This window comes from Ciona robusta, chromosome 4 (assembly GCF_009617815.1).
Source record: "Ciona robusta chromosome 4, ASM961781v2".
NCBI classification, from domain to species: domain Eukaryota; kingdom Metazoa; phylum Chordata; class Ascidiacea; order Phlebobranchia; family Cionidae; genus Ciona; species Ciona robusta.
Genome location: NC_143238.1, coordinates 5,932,008 through 5,950,275, shown reverse-complemented (window position 1 = coordinate 5,950,275; position 18,268 = coordinate 5,932,008). Strand labels below are relative to the sequence as shown.

Below are 18,268 nucleotides of genomic sequence, written 5' to 3'. Positions count from 1 at the left end.
ATCAACGGTATATGGGAGTCGTAAAGATATAGTTTTATAATTCCTTAAATGTTCTTTGTTTACTACAGAATTGGACAAAAAATAGAATAAAATGGCGTCCCATCTTCCCTTATCTTCTACTATACGTTCTAGTAGGGCAGTATAGGCTATGGTTAATACACAACTATAAACCGATAAGAGGCAATTATGCGAGCCTGCAGAAGAAAACTATAAGTTCTTTGAGATGGTAAAATATTGCACTCAGCTAAAATACATTTTAAACGAATCCAAACTGTAATAAGAATAAATCTTTAAACTGTCAAATGGCAGATACTATTTATATTTTATACAACGCATGTTTATATTCCCACATGTAATGCGAAACCATCTGTTCAACGTTGACTAGTTTTAGCTTTGTGTTATTGACGGGACACACAGGAATACAACCGCATTTTAACGCCTGTCATTTTCCGATTAACGAGTGGATAATTGCTACTATATAATGGTCGTAACTTACAACGTCTGTTGGTTACAGGAATAACACGCTTTCGAATCCACGTCGTCGAAAACGTGGAATTCAATTAACTTTCGTTTTCGTGCTGATTGCTTGAAGCAATTAGAGACGTTTTATGAACACTTGAACTAAACTGAAAATAATTTATACATTAAATGGTAGCACCCAATTACCACACTGCACCTGTTCAACACAATCAACTAGGTATTGTATAGTAGGGTGGGTAAAAATGGGACACCTTACCTTTTTATTTTCTCGGTCCATTTGGTAGTAAACAAAGAACATTTATTATAAAAAAAAATTATTATAAAACTTATCCTTATATTTAAATATTATGAGCCAGACCTCCCATCATACTATATATCATGTAAGAGCACGTTCTGAACTGGTCATACCAGCTGCATAATATGGTTTTTACCAACGCATAGAGAACGAATAAAACTTGTTTATTACGTGACCAGACAACGACAGTTGGTATAACATGGATGCTATATTTTATACACCTCGTGCCCGATTTTCAGTTACTACGAATGTAACATTGTGTGTGGCTTTTATTCTGTATAACTGACAACTCGGACAACCCATTAGCGACCACCGGTTCGGAGCAATGACCGCCGAAGGATTCATACGCCAACAATAGTAGCAGAGATAAAACCTTAGTACAGTAGGGTGGGGGAAGATGGGACATCTTTTGACTCTATTTTCTCATCCCATTTAATAGTAAACAAGAAACATTCAAAGATTTATAAAACTATATCCTCGCGACTCTTATAGACCGTTGTTAATTGTTTAAAACACGATCAGGATATTTGGATATTACGTGCTAAAGGTGTCCCATCTTCCCCCACCCTACTATATATCAATATTAAGTACCATGGGTTAGCTAATACTAAAACGTCCAAAAGTTTAAAACACATTTATTGCGAACCAGATAAAATTACTGACCGATTTATACATATTGTGTGAGAAAGTTTGATGCTATGTATTGCACACTGTTAAGATTTAAACTGCTACTTTGAACTAAACCGGGCTTTAATATAATAGGAGTTATCACGTCACTATATCTTTCTTTGGCTCGTGTCCAACGTTTCGGCTCAAAAGTAAAATAAAACAGTGTAGAAAAACGAAGAAGGTCAGTTAAAGGGCACTATATATGCTTGTTGCGCTTTGCCAACAGCAAGGCAGGCAGAACTTACATTTAGAATGCATTGAGTTCAAAAAAACAAAAAATCCAGGTTTCCTATATTAGTGAATCACTCGCTATACGTTGATACATGCTAGTAATTAGAATTAAGAACAATGTACATATTATACTACCCTTTGGTTAGCACATTTGTTTTCGATTTCACCTGATTGTTCTTCATAAATTATTGCTTTTATATGTGGTTGTATTAAGACACCATGCCAGATTTGACCCTCCTAAAGTTTTCTCCGTCCTGGTGCTACTGGCCAGCTCAAGCTCATACAGTTCATGATGCGTAGCTCGGTCAACCATCTTGTGGTGGTGGGGTGAACCAGCCGTTCTTTTCGTGGATTTGAACCAATCTTTGGAAGGATTGTTGAGCTCTTGATAGACTGTATGTCGACTGTAACACATATGGCATAAAAAAAACATCATTTAATAAAATTGGAATGTATTAATGTAATAAATTTGGGATTTTTTGGAATATTTTAAATCAACATATAGAACTGTGGTATAACAGTGGTCTTTTTACTGTGAGAATACATTTAGATAATTCTGTAAATATTCTGTTTCCTACCAATAAGACTAATATTAGGCAAATATTGCAAACGAAATTCAGACTTCAGAGAGACACCTAAAAAAATCAAAAAATCATTACAAATGACAAAACAAATTTATTACAATTGATATTCACTAATGATTAATAGATTAACCTTAACATTAATACCTTGGAACACTCAATAGCTCAAGCAATATCCAAGCAACATAAGAGGAGCTGGTTAATTATTTAACAAAGGTATCGACTTACAGATGATGCCCCGAATTGAATTCTAGCTTTGCCCTTGACTAGAGTTGCCATTATTTGCATAATAAGTGACTCAATTGAATAAGCGCTGCTCCAACCCTGTTTGGTCAATAGTTCCATACATATTGCCCCACCCCCAAGTACAAACCTAGAAAGACGTAAGAACTTTGGAAGAAGTATAATACATCAGGTTTTATAATGTAACGAACACCTTTTTAAGTGTAGTTTAGGGGTATATTTTTGAAGTAGTATAATTCTTTTGAAGTGGTATAATGTTTGTTAAAACTTCCTTCAAACAACTAAGTGTGTAACTGTATAAATATAAAATTCTGAATTATGTGCATTGTATATTAAAAAAGGATAAAACATTGGGATTAAAATAAATGTGATAATGAACGTTAATATCAAAATATCAATATCCTAATCTATAAACAATTAAGAACAAACCACATATGTTTTATATGGTGTGGGGGAAAGCAATTACAGAATTTTTAATCTTTACCTACGTATGCAATAATACATTACTAGAACTAAATCTACATTCCCATTTTTTTTTGTTCAACTGGTAACGATTTCGAGTTATTGTCACTTATATTTTTACACACTATTTTTTTTGTATGAGTACGTAAGTTAAAAAAACAACAGAAGTTCTTTTTGTTACTTATGACAAAAAAAATGTTTTAAAATAATGAAAAACACAGAACCAGAATCGGTAGAAAATAAGACTTACCAACCAGTTAAAACAGGAAACACCAGTCTTACAAATTTACAAATATCTTTAAAGCTTTGGTATTAAAATATCTTATAATAATAGAACAAAAAGATATGATATATGTATATATATATATATATATGGTGAAGACCAATTAATAAATCTATTTTAAATACTCTGTATACAATACTAGAAACAGATTCAGTAGACTTACCCTCCAGTTAAAACAGGACACACCACTCTTACAAATTTACAAATATCTTTAAAGCTTTGGTATAAAAAAATCTTATAATATAAAATGAACACGATATGAAATATATATACCGTGAAGAGCAATTAATGAATCTAAAGCTTTTGTATACAATTCTAGAAACAGATTCAGTAGACTTACCCTCCAGTTAAAACAGGACACACCACTCTTACAAAGGGAGGGTCAAACGGAAAGTTGTCTCTGAATGAAACACCCATGATTATCGAGGCTTGGCCCCCGTTAGCTTTCAATTCCTTTAAATCAGCATGCAGGTGGCTATCAGGGTCTACTTTGAGTATTTGTACATGCCATTCATACAAACTATCATTCACAAGTTCAACGTTGTAACAACCTGGGAGCAGAAGTGTAATGTTATGGATGTAGGATGTGACATATGTATTAGTTTTAAAAAATATGTATTAGTATTACCTTACTGTTTAAGTGTGTATACAAACAAGCAAGGCAAAAATAATATTGTTAAATCATATTTGTTACTATCTTACTAATAAGTGTAATGTTAGGAGTGCATGTGAAAATTAGTGACATGATATGTTTTAGTGATTTTAGATAAAAAAAACAGCTATTAGCCTACTGTCCTACTGTTAAAGCCGACATATTGTAGGATGGGGAAAGTTGGGACACGTTTTAACTCTATTTTCTTGTACCATGTGGTAGTAAACAAGAAACTTTCAAAGAATTGTAAAACTATATGCTCAAAACTCCCATAGAGCGTTGTTAACTGTTTAAAACACGATCAGGAAATTCGGATATTATGTGCCAAAGGTGTCCCATCTTCCCCCATCCTACTATATCATGTAACTGTTGCTAACTGATGTGCAGTGTTGTGTATTAAACAATACAGAACTTCAGTGGCTTGTGAGGTGAACTATTAAGACAGAGTATGACAGGTCCCCTACTGTTATTATATTAGTGTTAGTTAGGTACTGCATTCCCATTCACAAAGTGTAACACTAAGAAGTAATTTTAACTACTAATAAGTTGAACAGAATTTACTATATTTCACACACCTTGCTTGAAACTTTCTGACCGGTAAATTGCTTTCAATTCTTTGAGTAATCTATCAGATGCTTGAACGGAACCAGATATTCGGCCCTGATTGAAAATAACCATGTAAGTAAAAATTACAAGTTTTAAATTTACTTAAATTATACAGTAATGTAGAAACTTTTTACCAATAATTGTATATCAAGTTTAGTCATATTATGTTTTAAAGACAGTCTGACAGTTATATTTGTTTGATGTCACTTTTATGTTTAAAGGTAGTCATAAGGCCATTGTATTCCATTTTTATTTGTTCTATGTCAATACGATTTTCGTTATGGTGCTCTTTCAAATATGTCAATTTTTTATGTTAAACTTACATCGATGTAATCTTTCCTTTGTGTTTGTCGTATTTTATCAAGTATAGCGAGATTCTCAGTAGAAATGTCGCTGTTTTCCTTCTCAGCTTTTGCTGTTTCAGCCGCAACATCTTCTTGTAAAACATCATCCTAAAAAAATCAAATCAAAGTATTTAAAAAATTTTGGAAAAATAATAAATAAAACGTACTGCTAAAAATCCCTTAAAATGTATGTATAGTCCCAAGTATAGCTTCTTTAACAGTTTTGTTTTAGAATGTTGTGGCTATAATTAATTTGAAAAACAGGTTGTGCCACAAACAGAATCCTAGTCCTGCTGTGTTTATAAAGTGTTGGAAAAATCCTGGCATACAAAATACATTAATAAAACAAAAGTACATTTTACTGCTTTTAGTTCACATAATCCTAAGGTGAATTTATGAATTGATCACAGCCCATAAGCTCATAGTCATTATGTACAGAGCAAACATACAATACAAAAAGGAGAAACAAAATATGCTACAGCTTTTACAATAACATGGTGTTTACGCATGTTATGTCCATACTTCCGGGTTGTATCCTCTACTATGATAAGAATGCGGAAAACCAAACAATTAATTACTACAGAGGCCTCACATTAAAACAAAGGCTATTCCCCCTATGTTATTCAACCGAATTTTACGTTTTACCCAAATAACTATGGAAAAATTAGGATTTAAAACTTTATAATATCAAATATATTGATATACATATATAATTTCAACCCTTTACCTAAAAGCTTCATACACACCTGTGCAAACTGCAAAGAATATATTACAGGTGTACTTGTGTACAGCTCATGTAAAAAGGCAACCAAAGTCAAATTTTATAATTGAAATACAGACAGTCCTTACTTAGCTGAATCTACATTTCTAATTTTTCATTTAAAACAGTACCAGTTTCGAGTTATCATCACTTATATTTGCATACACTGTTTTGTGTGCGTTATTTGTTCTTTTTGTCAAAGAAAATTTTACAGAGCTGAAGAACTATCCATATTATATTTTTACACTATTTTGGGGGGTATAGTTCATAGGTTTAAAAGCCATACAAGCGTTTTCAACTTTTTATACAAACTGTTTCAAGGTGATAAAAACTCACATCATCATCATCATCTTCCTCATCGGAGCTTGAAACCGACTGAAGGTCCATTTCCTAATATCGTATATTATGTTTATTATTATGTTACCATGTTAAAAATAAAAGGAAAGGTACTTAACAATAATATAAACTACTCATACATTTTATATGTGTTACTTTTTAGCAGTACAAAATCAAAGTTTCTGTCAATTTTTCCGTTGATTATAATTATGATAATGGCCTAACTTAAATGATGAAATGCTTTTTACTTTAACACATTTTTAGTTCATATATTGTTTGATGTACCAAACATACATGTGGAAAGGTTGAAGCACGCTGTTCGTTGTTAATAATTGTTCAATCAAATTAAGGAAGGAAATGTAAAACAAGACAGCCTTGATTGAAAACATGAGAAAGGCTTAAGATTTTGGCGCCTTAACTATTACTCATGTTTATAATGCAAGATTAAAGCCAAGATATAATTTTCTAATTCGCCAAGTACAAAATGTAGTGCAATAAAACAAATGCACTATAACACATAGGCTATTCTATCCTAGATTTGGTAAACAAGAAAAATAAAAGAATAAAAGCTAATATGCAACCATAGTCATCAGTCATTGATATATGTGGCGCATCTAGTATGTTTTAACTGTGCTTGCTTGTACAGACACCTGAAGGCTGTATTAAAGCAGACAACTGGGGAGCCAATACATAATGCTTAAGTGTACACAATTGAATATTCCCGCATTAAGTCAATTATGTTTTAAACAATAACAAACAATACATAGTTGGCTTACCACTGGTTCAGGTTTCTTGTCAAGATCCAACAACTGACGAGGTAAATTAATGTTGAATCCTTTGCAGAGGTTTGAAACAAGAAAGCCAATCATTTTTGGCAGCTGTTGTAAACAAGTAGAATCAGCAGTTAAAAGATTGAATGAAAATGAACATATATATATAATATTTCAGTCTGTATAAATTTTGGTCGAAAAATTCGGTTATATAACATGTTTTCTATCACAATTTTTACAGTTGTTTACTTTTGTTTTTCCTTTGATACAAAGAAAAAACTCATTTACGCAATGCGGACCCCTAAAAATTGCACCAATAGTAATAAATTTTATTATCACTTTACTACTAGTGTCATCACCTATATTAAAATAATGGTCATTTCTCCTTAGTATGATTTATAACACTGTTCAGGATCATTATTTGAGGTACATTTCTTGGTAATAACATACCATGCAATGCATGCATATCATTATTAGCATACGTCATTAAATGGTGCTGATGGTACCAGTACTGTTCCAGAAAAATACTAATTTATTGCACCAACAAGTAAAGGTTATAGATTTGTTTTATACCAGCGTTAAAGCATGGAAGAAAGTCAATTTTTTTGCCAAACTGACATAATTTCAATATCAGGTGCACCAGCTAAATCTTTAGTAGGCCATGTGTGCACTTACAATTTATGGATGGCCTATCAATTATATTTAAAAAGTTTTCAGTACTTTTATAATAAAAATGCAATTATAATAAAGAATATTCTATGTTCCGTGACATAGATAAATAAACGTATAAGAAGAACACCTTTGTTATAACTCATATACCTACACACCGTGACCATACAAAGATAAATGGTCTAAGTGACATTAATTCACAATACACACGTGCCTTTACAATAAGCCATAAATAACAAACTAAATGGTCTCAGCACACAGGTTGAACCACCGGTGAGCCAATATGTGGCACAAATAAAGAGCCTACAGCTACTGTAAGCTCCATGCAAACATGCATTGACACACATTTTATTATATATATTTTAAGAAATAAATTCCAAATATTCTGAAGTGTCATTATGTCAAACTTCTGGCTCTGTTATTTAGAGTTGGATCTATGTTATCATTTTGGACAGGAACACATGATAATTTCAATCAACTACAATCAACAACAAAACAATGTGTATATAAATACCGGTATAGGCTTATACAGTATTATATCAAATCTGTACCGGTGTAAGGGAATCAAAATCATGTTCCGACAAATCTTCCAACACCTTCATCACAATTTTATCTTCAGATTCTGAATACCACATCGGCCTGGCAGTTGGATATGCTTCCTATAATAATAAAAAATTCACAGTCAATATCATTACATTTATATTTCATAAAACACACTAATGGCTTTTAGGTGTATAAGTCAAATAACATTCTTACTTCATAATATAAAAATCTTTTTTTTTTAGGTATAAATTAATATATATATACAGGCCAATTAGATATATTTGTCAGATTAGTAGTTTAATTTAATTGAAATTATGTAATAGGCATAGTGACATGCAAAACGGTAGTACATCAATTTTATTCTTGTATCTAAAGTTTAATTAACATTTAGAAGCTTATTTGCATGTACAGAAAGAAGAAATAAGGACAGGCATATGTAAATAAATATATTAGAGCAATATTGTCAGAATGAATTATTGAAATAAAAGTAGAATGTATAAATATATAAATATAGCTAAACAGTCAATACTCTTTTGGAAGCTTTTTAGTGGTTAATGTGATATTTTAATGTGAAGAAGAAAAAAAAAATATATATATATATACTGACCGATATGGTGCAATTTATTATGTGTTTAATAGATGGCCCAGTAATAAAATGACAACATAGTTCATCAGCACTGGAGTGAACAACCTGAAATGTTTCATGAGATCTTGGAAATAACAGGGAAACATGCTTTAACTCAGCTTTTAACTGAGCCACAGACTGTGTCATCTTAAATACTTCAGTGCAGTTTACCACAAACTCTACACAGAAGTGTCACACAACTAGAAGTTCAAATGTTCCAGTATATATCTGAAGACTTTGCAAAAATAATAACTTTATTTGTCTTTTCAGTAGCAAAAACAGGACATAGCAACAAAACAACAGTTATTGAAACACGCTTTCAGGTAAAAAAAGTGGAGGCAGTACGTTACATATTAGGCTCGTAGGAAATGTTAGAGGTTGGTAGTTTGGGGTCAGTGGTTGTTATAGGGGGTCATAAGTTAGGGGATTCTTCATTAGCACCAAAAAAGTCTATGTTAAATAAACTGTATACACACTGATTTCATGATAAAATGAGAACATTACAAATAAAATACTTCCTCCTACTAATGCCGTTTGTAATCCTTCTGCCTTAACAAAACAACAGAGAGAAACCTTTTGTGTTTGCGGTGCGATATTGATGACAAGCGTCACCGAATCAATTAATAAATTTACAGTCCGCAAAGTCAATTTAACAAAGTTCGCGATTGTAAAACAATTTTTATCACCCGAAACCTTAAAAGCAGAACATAAAAGTATCTTTCGTGATTTTATGCATTTGCATAATCCGTTTTGATATGCGGAACTGTTGGCGGTTATAGCGATAACCCCATGTCAGCTGATTTATAAAGTCGCATGTTTGGAAACAAAGGACTGATCATTAAATAACTGATAAACGGTCAAATAACATTTTTCAATACAGTAAAACACCCAAACTCACTATTCAAACATTTTTAATGTAACCCTTGATAAACTTGTAACAAATATAGCGCCCTGTTGCGCTTTGTCGGGCGCTATTTGGCTCCACTGGAACCCATTGGGCGTGTTTTGGAACTACAGTAAACAAATACATCTGACTCAGTGGAAATAGAAGTACGCCGTTTAAAACTTTACGAAATAACCCCCATAAACGTGTGTAGAGGCTTAAACGAATATAACAACAGGGAAACGAAAGTTGAGCGAGCTATGGCTCTTCACGAAGCGTCATCAATAACTTTTCCGGCCAACGTTCAAAGTCATCAAGTACACGCCCTTGTAAAAGAAGGAACTCCTGGTATCGCCCAACCTGCAAATAATGCACTCCATCAAATCGCCTGCGCCAGCACAACACAGATACAAGCAAACTCAGTGTTGGAAAAGAATTATGCAACCGGACTCTCACCTTCTAAAAGTGCAGGTAAGCAGTCTTGTGTTTAAGTATATAAATATATGTAAACATAAGTCATTGTATATATATCATTAAATCTTGTTAAAATGTAATGTTGTCATTAAGAGAGCTCCATTTTGTTTCTACCTTGCAAAACACTCAACATTCTGAGCTGGATGCATGTGCATATGGAATGTGACATTTTGTTATATAAAGTAATAAATTCATATTACTTAAAAAAAAGTGTAAAAAAATACTAAGTAAAACGTCATTAAACTCAGACACCTCTGCTACATCTTTAATGAATTCAAACAAATATGTGAAGCTAAATGTTGGCGGGTCATTACATTATACAACCATGGGCACATTAACAAAGGAAGACAACATGTTAAGGGCAATGTTTAGTGGAAGGATGGTCGTACTTACTGACAGTGAAGGTAACATTTTAATGTACAAGTGCTTAAAAAATTAGTGTACCAAAAAGTAAGTTTGTTTAAGGGCCGAAATATAAAGCCCATTACATGCTTGTTAACTGCTGGCTACACTGAATCTGGATTGTATTTTTAGATTATGTACACACGCAAAGTTACATCCATGGTAACTCGTAAATGGCACAAGTTGTATGAAACAGAACACCCATGTTATAACAACTGTCATTTCAGCACAAGAATAAATAAGTCATATTAAAGAACATTGTTTTAGGTTGGATATTAATTGATCGCTGTGGAAAACACTTTAGTGCAATATTGAATTATCTGCGAGATGGATCAATCACATTACCCGACAATCGATATGAAATTGCCGAGTTATTGGCGGAAGCTAAATATTATTTAATACAAGGTGAACCATATAAACAGCAAATATTGAATTTAAACTGTGGGTATCTTCTCAAATAAGATTATGTTTAAGCAAAAAATTATTTAATTCAAGGTGATTTATTAGGCAATCATTGTTAAATTTATTACTGGGTATATCTCATTAAATATGATTGTTTCATGTTAAAATAATAAAAATAGTTCACCAAGCACAAGCTGTGCAGTTTCAGACTTATTCTGTACTGTATTATAGATGATAAATACCTGAGAAATGAATGTTCAATCTTTGAAGTCTAAAATCTTATTGGAACAGGAATTCTATTTCATGTAAAAAAAATATGTCTTTACTAGGATATATGTATAGATACACACATAGCAATAATATTATATATGTATGTTTCAATTACAAATCCAGGTTTAGTAACCCAATGTGAAGCTTCACTTGAAAGGAAGAATCAAGACGCAGATCCAATTTGTCGAGTACCCATTGTTACATCACCAAAGGAAGAACAAGAGTTAGTTCGTAAAACAAGCAAACCAATCGTCAAGTTTATGTATAATCGTGGAAACAATAAATACTCCTATACCAAGTATGTTGAATGTATGGATGCATGTGACTTGTCTTGTGTAGTGATGCCATGAGAGTCCTTACAGCTTGGGTGTTCTGTTCCATACACATTGACTCACAAGTTATTATATGTATGCAGTTCTTTATCTTCAAAATATCTGAATATCAACAAATTGCCAGCCTTTTATACATGAGTAACACGACTGTAAATAAGAAGATTAACTGATAATATAAGCACAATGGTGGAGGATTCACCTTTTTAAGCTGGTAATTTTTTGAAATTTTTGATTTTTTTCTTTTTCTTTAATTATAAGTTACATATTCCAAAAAAATTGTTACTTTTTTTAGCTCGTCAGATGACAACATGTTGAAAAACATTGAATTGTTTGACAAGTTGTCTTTACGGTTCAACGGACGCATTCTATTCATGAAAGACATTATTGGAGATGAGATCTGTGATTGGTCGTTTTACGGCCACCAGCGAAAAGTTGCAGAAATATGTTGTACTTCAATTGTGTATGCAACTGATAGAAAACAAACAAAGGTACTTGTGTATGCTTTATAGGTTTTTGTGATTTATAGAAAGTAGTTTACACAGATGTTATGTAAGAAGTGTGGACTTTTAGTACTCGATAATAATAAAATTTAAAAATAATGAAAAAATTGTAATCACAATTAAAATACAAAAAGACGCCGCTAAGATTCTAGTTTTGCATTATTGTTGCCCTTTTACATTGTTTGTGTTAACTTCCTCTTTCTACCAACAGGTTGAATTTCCTGAGGCAAGAATATATGAAGAAACGTTAAACATTCTGTTGTATGAACAAGATCGACCATGCACGCCACACATGATTGCATGTACTGACTCGAACACAGGGGAACCTGTTGTGCAGAGGTCTGTACATAACTGTCAAAGCGACGATGACATAGATGACTCATCGAGATCACATCGAGTGCGACGCATACATGTACACAGTAACCGACCTGTGTGATAACTTTTATATGGCCACCGTAACTACTAAACGCACATAGTCGCAATATCTGTACATACGCTACATTTTATTTGGTCCAGTTGGTTTTTTAGCACAAATATTCTATTTGTATGAAATAAAAATATATTTTAATCAATGAAACCTGAGCCTTAAAAAATATAGTCATCATAACAAGGTTGATAAAGATAATGCTATAAAGACTTCATAAAAGATTTTCACAAAATTGTTTACCATTTTGCTGTACAAATTATGTGGAACAGTAGTTTGCACAATAAGTATATTACCAACTGCAATTATATTGTCAGTATTCTGTTCGGCCATGATGGTAAATACACCAACTGCCATTCTAAAACTCTGTACTTATGAATATGGAAAGTGATAACAAAAATGTAATACCTTATGACTCTCTTAAGTTGTTTATGTCCTTTTTAATCTTTTTTTATACGATGCAAATTGTCAATAAAAGCAAAATGCATAAAAGTTATGTATGTGTGCCTGAAACCTGAAATATAATAGTTAAAAAAAGGAAAGCTGTTGCCAACTTCTCTTTATCTGTCATACAGAATATAATATCTCTTGTTGATGCACCCAATGCCATCATACACTCAGAACTTATTTGTAAGTGTAAAAGCTTTGCGTGGAACTGTTTTTGTGTGACTGCTGATTTGCATAACTCGCTAGTTACTAAATAATACTCACTGGAACATGGTAGCAGCAGAGAGGTTTGATCTCACTACCCTCTGGTTAAAAGAGCCACTCTTTTAACAACTGATGCAACCTGTGTAATTAAAACAGCTTTATGTTAACCAATAAAACAATAAGCAAGCATATATTACACTAAATATTAAAAATCTAGGAACAACTTACCCCTTGTGGATTAAGATTTTCACTCTTGACGTGGAATTCATTTACAGGTTTTAATTGGAATACCTTTAAGAGTCATATCTATGCAAAACTACAAGCTTGTAACAATTAGGACTCAGTAATCTCCACGTTAGCCATTTATTTATTTATTTATTTATTTATTTCTATAATTGGACATTCGCAGAAATAGTCTGCAGATGGAGTCCTATATATACGGGTCAAGAATCGGGACAAAAAACGGGACTTGATCGGAACACTGGAGTCGGAACATGATAACGAGAACTTCACTACCGCAAGCACGTCACTTCCGGACGTACAAGGGTGTTGGGGTAATGGGCCAAGTCTGGCCTAAATCCCAGGTCCTCACAGACCTCACCCATACAGAATAGAATAGAATAATTGGACATCTACAAGAATCTAACTATATGAAGAATCATCATTGTAACAGAAAAATACTGATTTGGCAATGTTGTTGTCAATCGAACATGCATGTTATAACGACTGTTGTAACTGGCAATGTGATGAAGCCTATTTTCAAGAATTGTCAGGTTCTAGCTAGACAGTTATAATAAAAGAGGTAGTGAAACACTGGTATGGATTCATTTAGTATTTTTGTATTCACAATTTGAATGTAGTTTGCCCTTACTGAGTTAAACGTTTAAAAAATTTGTTCAAGTAGCCAGTTACAATAAAAATACCTTAAAGCATACATACCTGATTGATTGAATAAAATAAAATGTATTTACATTTTATGTATATTATACATTAATAAAAATTAATAAACAATTGCACAAGTCCGCATGCACAGTATTATGCCCAGCCACTTCGGAATGGTTTCTCATTATCAACTGAAGTTTTTACAGGCAGAGGAGGGGGTGGGGTGTTGATATGAGATCGCTGTGCAGGCTTTGGTTTTGTATCAACCTTTAAAAAATTAAATAAAAAATAATTTTAAAAAAGTTACAAAAATTATTAAAAAAAAAAATTGTTAAAAAACAATTTTTGTTAAGGTTTATTACACATATTCTGTTACTTCTCCTACTAAGAATAATGCACATAATGCTATCTTTTTGTCTGATCTGTCAGTGTTTTTTATGGACCTTTGTTTATAAAGTATAACTTCAGCTATACTGATGCAATAACTAATATTCTGTGTAGATGAATACTTGGTTATTGTAACCTACCATATTGTTTCCTGGTCGTGAGGATAAAATATCTTCAGATGTTTTTCTTGTACGTGAAACATTATCAACAGTTGCAGTAGCATCCTATAACATCAGGTAATCAGATTTGGTCTTTTTCACATTAACAGATATTCAGAATAAATATGAATAAATGAAAAAATATAAAATATTTAAGATGTAGAAGTCGGAAATGAAAAAATTGATAAATTTTTAAACACAGGTCAAAAAGTCTAAATCGAACTATTGTAACATTAGAATAAAACTACCATTTTATTCTTAAAGGACCAAATAAGACTGCTAGAGACTATGCCAGGTAGAAAACAAAACGAAATATTTAAACTGTATTAACCTGTGTTTGGTCATTAGTAAAGTTCTGTGCTCGGTTTCGAAAACGAATTCGTTTCACATTAACTTGGTATCGTCTTGTAAGTGGCCTCAACCACAAGTTCCGAACATTCTCTTGTCGGAAGCAGTACAAGATAAATACAAAAAAGCCCTGTGGGGAAACTTTACATTAAAAATGTCAAATTGAAGTAGCGGCAGTCATTTTTTTTATTTGGATACAATTTTACTGAAAAATTTAATAAAAACATGTCAAACAGAAGAACTGCCAGTTTTTTTTGTACCTAACAGTTTAATCAACCCATTAGGCCTTATGGTTTAAACAATGGCCCAGAGTGGCTCATCCAAAGCTGTTACACTTGAAACTATTGTAAACTCCAGCTCAAAACCCCCAGTATCAGTAGTAAAGAGGCCAGACTTCTTGATTGTCTTGCAACAAACTAATAAAGATTAACATGGTATATTATACCTGTAAAGAATTCAAAATTGTGAAGAGAATTGTGAAGATGTCTTTTGTTGCTTTGTCCTGACTTAACAACATAACATACCCCAAAACCCATGCTAAACCAAGGACTACCAGCATACACAATGCACGTTTTACAGCTTGGGATATTTTTCTCAAGTTTACATTTTTTCTGAACATCTGTTAAAATTATATGGTATTGAATTAGATTAGAAATTTTTAAGTCCTTTAGTATGTTGATATTACATAGCAGTGATATAGTGTATTTACTGAATGTTGTATATAGGCTACTATTCTATATGGGTAACACAATCAATCATTCATGTGGGTAAGGTCCTGCAGTGTGACACGCCATGCAACCAGAAACTTGGATCAGAATTGGCCCATTACCCCCAAAACCTGTGTATATATGGTGACAAGTATTTACGAAACAAATTTGACATATGGTATTTATCACCTAACAATGCCCCTAATTAAGGATAGATAATTCACATTTATTCAAATGATTCTGTATGAGTTAAAAAGTCTAGTTATAAACAAGCCACCCACCTGCGAACGGTATGTTATATTGTACATGACAATGAAAAATATGAGCAGGTTCAGTGACAGCATGACGGCAATCGGATACACAATTGAATACAGAAGGGGGTCACTTGCCAACCAACAATATTTCATACTTTGATAAGATTCTTTTGGAAGACTGCTTGCACTTGCAGCAACTACAATAGCAGGCGCACCTAGAGATAAAGTTATATTTCGAAAAATGAATCAGAATTTAAATTGAAGAATTTGATTGTATCACACTTCATCATTTAGTTAAAATGCTCTGGACTGTGCATTTTGAGATTCAATTGTGGCAGTTTTTTTAGGTGTATCAATATAAGAATCTAATTAAATTAAAAATTTTACTTTATCAATTTTAATAAAAATGCCTTTTTTAAATGTTTTCTCAAGTTTTTTACAAAGTGCCTAATTTTTAGCCCTTCATGTTTTTTACTTTTAGGCTACCATGTCCTTTTTCTGAACATATTTTTTACCAATATTTTTTATCAAATTAAAAAAAAATCATTTATACTTTGCACACAGTCAAACAAAAGTAAGTTTCGACAATTTGCACTCACTGTAGCTGATTAACGCAGCCGACCAAATAAAACATTTCCCACTACTTGATCCAACACGAGTAATCACTAAAGTTCTGAACAAGAAGACAGCTTCAACAAGCATCCAACACCACACCAGCAGTACTGCATAATGTAGGAATAAAGCGACTACGAAACAGCTGGTGTCATTTTTGTTTAGGTCAATCCCGATTAGAAATAAAAGATTGAGCAGAATAATGCTCCCACTAAGATGCATCAAAACTTGCTGCGGAAGTTTTGTTCGAAGTTGCCTGGAACAAAAATGTTACTATTTTAGCGCAGTGTGAATGTATGGGAGTTAAATTGGGTAATGTGCTAATCCTGGCACTCATGATGTAATAATTAATAAAAAGGGGCAATGGGCCAATTTTGGCCTAAATCATAGGAGAAGTGCTTTCACAACCAATGTGCTACTGGAATCAAATAATATTAAAAGAAAACTCAAACATTTGGAGTAATGGGCCAATCTTGAACCAAATCCTAGGACGCAGGGCATACTCTGTTGCGGGACCTTACCCACGGGTCACATAAAAATTGTAGGGCTAAAAGGCAATAAAACATAGAGATTTAATTAGGATATATATGTATATTATTTTTTATAAAACCAACAGCTCCTAAATGCATTATATAGGCCTACATCAGTATAATAGTTAATGGCAACATATCAAGTATACTGGTTGAGTTATGTCGCAATTTAACCCTGTAATAGCATATTAAAAAAATTACAACATTTAAAGAATGCCATTTTTAGCTTTGTATCTGGCAATTTGTAAACCATGTACTTAAGCAATAGAAATAAATCCAATTTAATTACCTGAAGTATAAATTGGTGCCTAGAGTGGCAAGAAGGCAAATAATAGAGATGGAACATCCAATTATTGTAAGCATGGTAAGATACTGTGGTTCGTAGGTTAATGTTGTGCTCTGTAAAAATAAAACAAGTTAAGTACAAAGTTAAGTGTTTTAACAAATGTCGTTTTGTTGCTATATATGTCTTTTGAATATTTATTATTTTTTTGCTACAGTAATTGAGTGACAAATAGAGTTTTTGTCTCTGAAATAAACAAAATTAAGTACATAATTTCGTATGTGTTTTAATAGCAGTTGTTTTGTCGCTATATAATTGCTTTTCATTTAAAAATTCTTTCAATTTTTTTGCTACCACTATTTAGGAGACAAATAAAGTTATTATTCTTACATCACAATATAAAATCACAAAATATTTATTTTAAATTACCAGTATAACTGCAAAGTGTGTCATATGATTGCATGAACATGTAACAAGATGTGTTTTGTTAGAAGATCCAATAATAGATGAACTGTTTATCATTGAGCAGCCATTTTGTGACCAATCTCCATCCCCATTGTTAGCATTGAAGTCCCAAAAAACGCAAAGCTCAGCAGTTTTGCTTTTAACATCCGGTTCTATTATTTTGGGTGTGAAGTTTTGATGATTAGGGATATTGTGGTAAATGAACACAGGGTGCTTAAGATCCTGCATTACTGTGTTGCGTATATCTGCTGATATAACATGCGTCATAATGGTTGGGTATAACTGGCCTATGGGACCATCGCCAAACTTTCTGTTTTGTGGGATTGAATTTAATGCAGAATAGTCAGGGTTTTGAGGTTCAAAAAGACCAGTTTTCCTGTAAACCAATGAACTGATCTGAAATTCACTGTCCATCTTATTAATTGCTTCTTCTATAAGTTGATTTGATAACAAAACACTGCTTGAAGACTCTGTGGTGATATCTTCCCCAAGTGTCAACCCATCAGTTGCATTTTTTTCATTTGTAATGGTAACTTCTACATTGGTGAAATTTGCAGTAAAGGTTCCCTGTTTAAAATATAGAAAATTATAGACTTATATAAACAACAAATGGAACCAAACAAAAGATTTATTTGTGTCTTAGAATTTAGATAACAGCCCCTAAGTTTCATTCAGGTATAAAAAGTATAACCAAGACTAGTGTTAAAAATACAGTCATTAAAACATATTTACAAATAAAATAAACGTACATAATC

The 18,268-nt window shown here is 32.5% G+C and overlaps 3 protein-coding genes across 5 annotated transcripts in view; 1 reads left to right on the top strand and 2 right to left on the bottom strand.

The window, feature by feature from the left end:
• Positions 1-1,390: 1,390 nt before the first annotated feature.
• Positions 1,391-8,843, bottom strand: LOC149737079 (ubiquitin-conjugating enzyme E2 Q2-like). The gene is made up of 9 exons (XM_089877074.1): positions 8,532-8,843; positions 7,933-8,040; positions 6,719-6,820; positions 5,943-5,996; positions 4,826-4,954; positions 4,472-4,556; positions 3,585-3,795; positions 2,485-2,629; positions 1,391-2,079 (listed from the first exon to the last, which is right to left on the bottom strand). The coding sequence occupies exons 1-9, from the start codon at positions 8,694-8,696 to the stop codon at positions 1,981-1,983; spliced, it is 1,098 nt and encodes a 365-aa protein (XP_089733200.1). The 5' UTR covers positions 8,697-8,843; the 3' UTR covers positions 1,391-1,980.
• The window catches only part of LOC149737077 (uncharacterized), a 17,286-nt gene continuing 7,802 nt past the window's right edge, over positions 8,785-18,268 (bottom strand). For 2 of the 3 annotated variants that reach the window (XM_089877067.1, XM_089877066.1), the window contains exons 5-12: positions 17,478-18,080; positions 17,055-17,164; positions 16,223-16,491; positions 15,651-15,838; positions 15,108-15,281; positions 14,646-14,792; positions 14,297-14,380; positions 8,785-14,036 (exon numbers count right to left, since the gene is read on the bottom strand). In XM_089877067.1, coding sequence (XP_089733193.1) covers positions 13,923-14,036; positions 14,297-14,380; positions 14,646-14,792; positions 15,108-15,281; positions 15,651-15,838; positions 16,223-16,491; positions 17,055-17,164; positions 17,478-18,080 — 1,689 coding nt within the window. In that variant the 3' untranslated portion in view covers positions 8,785-13,922. The remainder of the gene's footprint in view (positions 14,037-14,296; positions 14,381-14,645; positions 14,793-15,107; positions 15,282-15,650; positions 15,839-16,222; positions 16,492-17,054; positions 17,165-17,477; positions 18,081-18,268) is intronic. The other variant, XR_016384942.1, reaches the window with a different exon arrangement.
• Positions 9,409-12,728, top strand: LOC149737078 (BTB/POZ domain-containing adapter for CUL3-mediated RhoA degradation protein 3-like). Its single transcript, XM_089877073.1, has 6 exons — positions 9,409-9,903; positions 10,155-10,310; positions 10,576-10,713; positions 11,104-11,278; positions 11,605-11,800; positions 12,024-12,728. The coding sequence occupies exons 1-6, from the start codon at positions 9,693-9,695 to the stop codon at positions 12,246-12,248; spliced, it is 1,101 nt and encodes a 366-aa protein (XP_089733199.1). The 5' UTR covers positions 9,409-9,692; the 3' UTR covers positions 12,249-12,728.

Excerpts from the sequence above, each read along its gene's own strand:
- LOC149737078 (XM_089877073.1), top strand. The coding sequence starts at position 9,693 with ATGGCTCTTCACGAAGCGTCATCAATAACTTTTCCGGCCAACGTTCAA. Across the intron at positions 9,904-10,154 it reads CTCACCTTCTAAAAGTGCAG|ACACCTCTGCTACATCTTTA; the intron begins GTAAGCAGTCTT and ends CATTAAACTCAG. Across the intron at positions 11,279-11,604 it reads AATAAATACTCCTATACCAA|CTCGTCAGATGACAACATGT; the intron begins GTATGTTGAATG and ends TACTTTTTTTAG.
- LOC149737079 (XM_089877074.1), bottom strand. The coding sequence starts at position 8,696 with ATGACACAGTCTGTGGCTCAGTTAAAAGCTGAGTTAAAGCATGTTTCC. Across the intron at positions 2,630-3,584 it reads TGTCCTGTTTTAACTGGAGG|GTTTGTACTTGGGGGTGGGG; the intron begins GTAAGTCTACTG and ends ACGTCTTTCTAG. Across the intron at positions 2,080-2,484 it reads TTCAATTCGGGGCATCATCT|TCGACATACAGTCTATCAAG; the intron begins GTAAGTCGATAC and ends TATGTGTTACAG.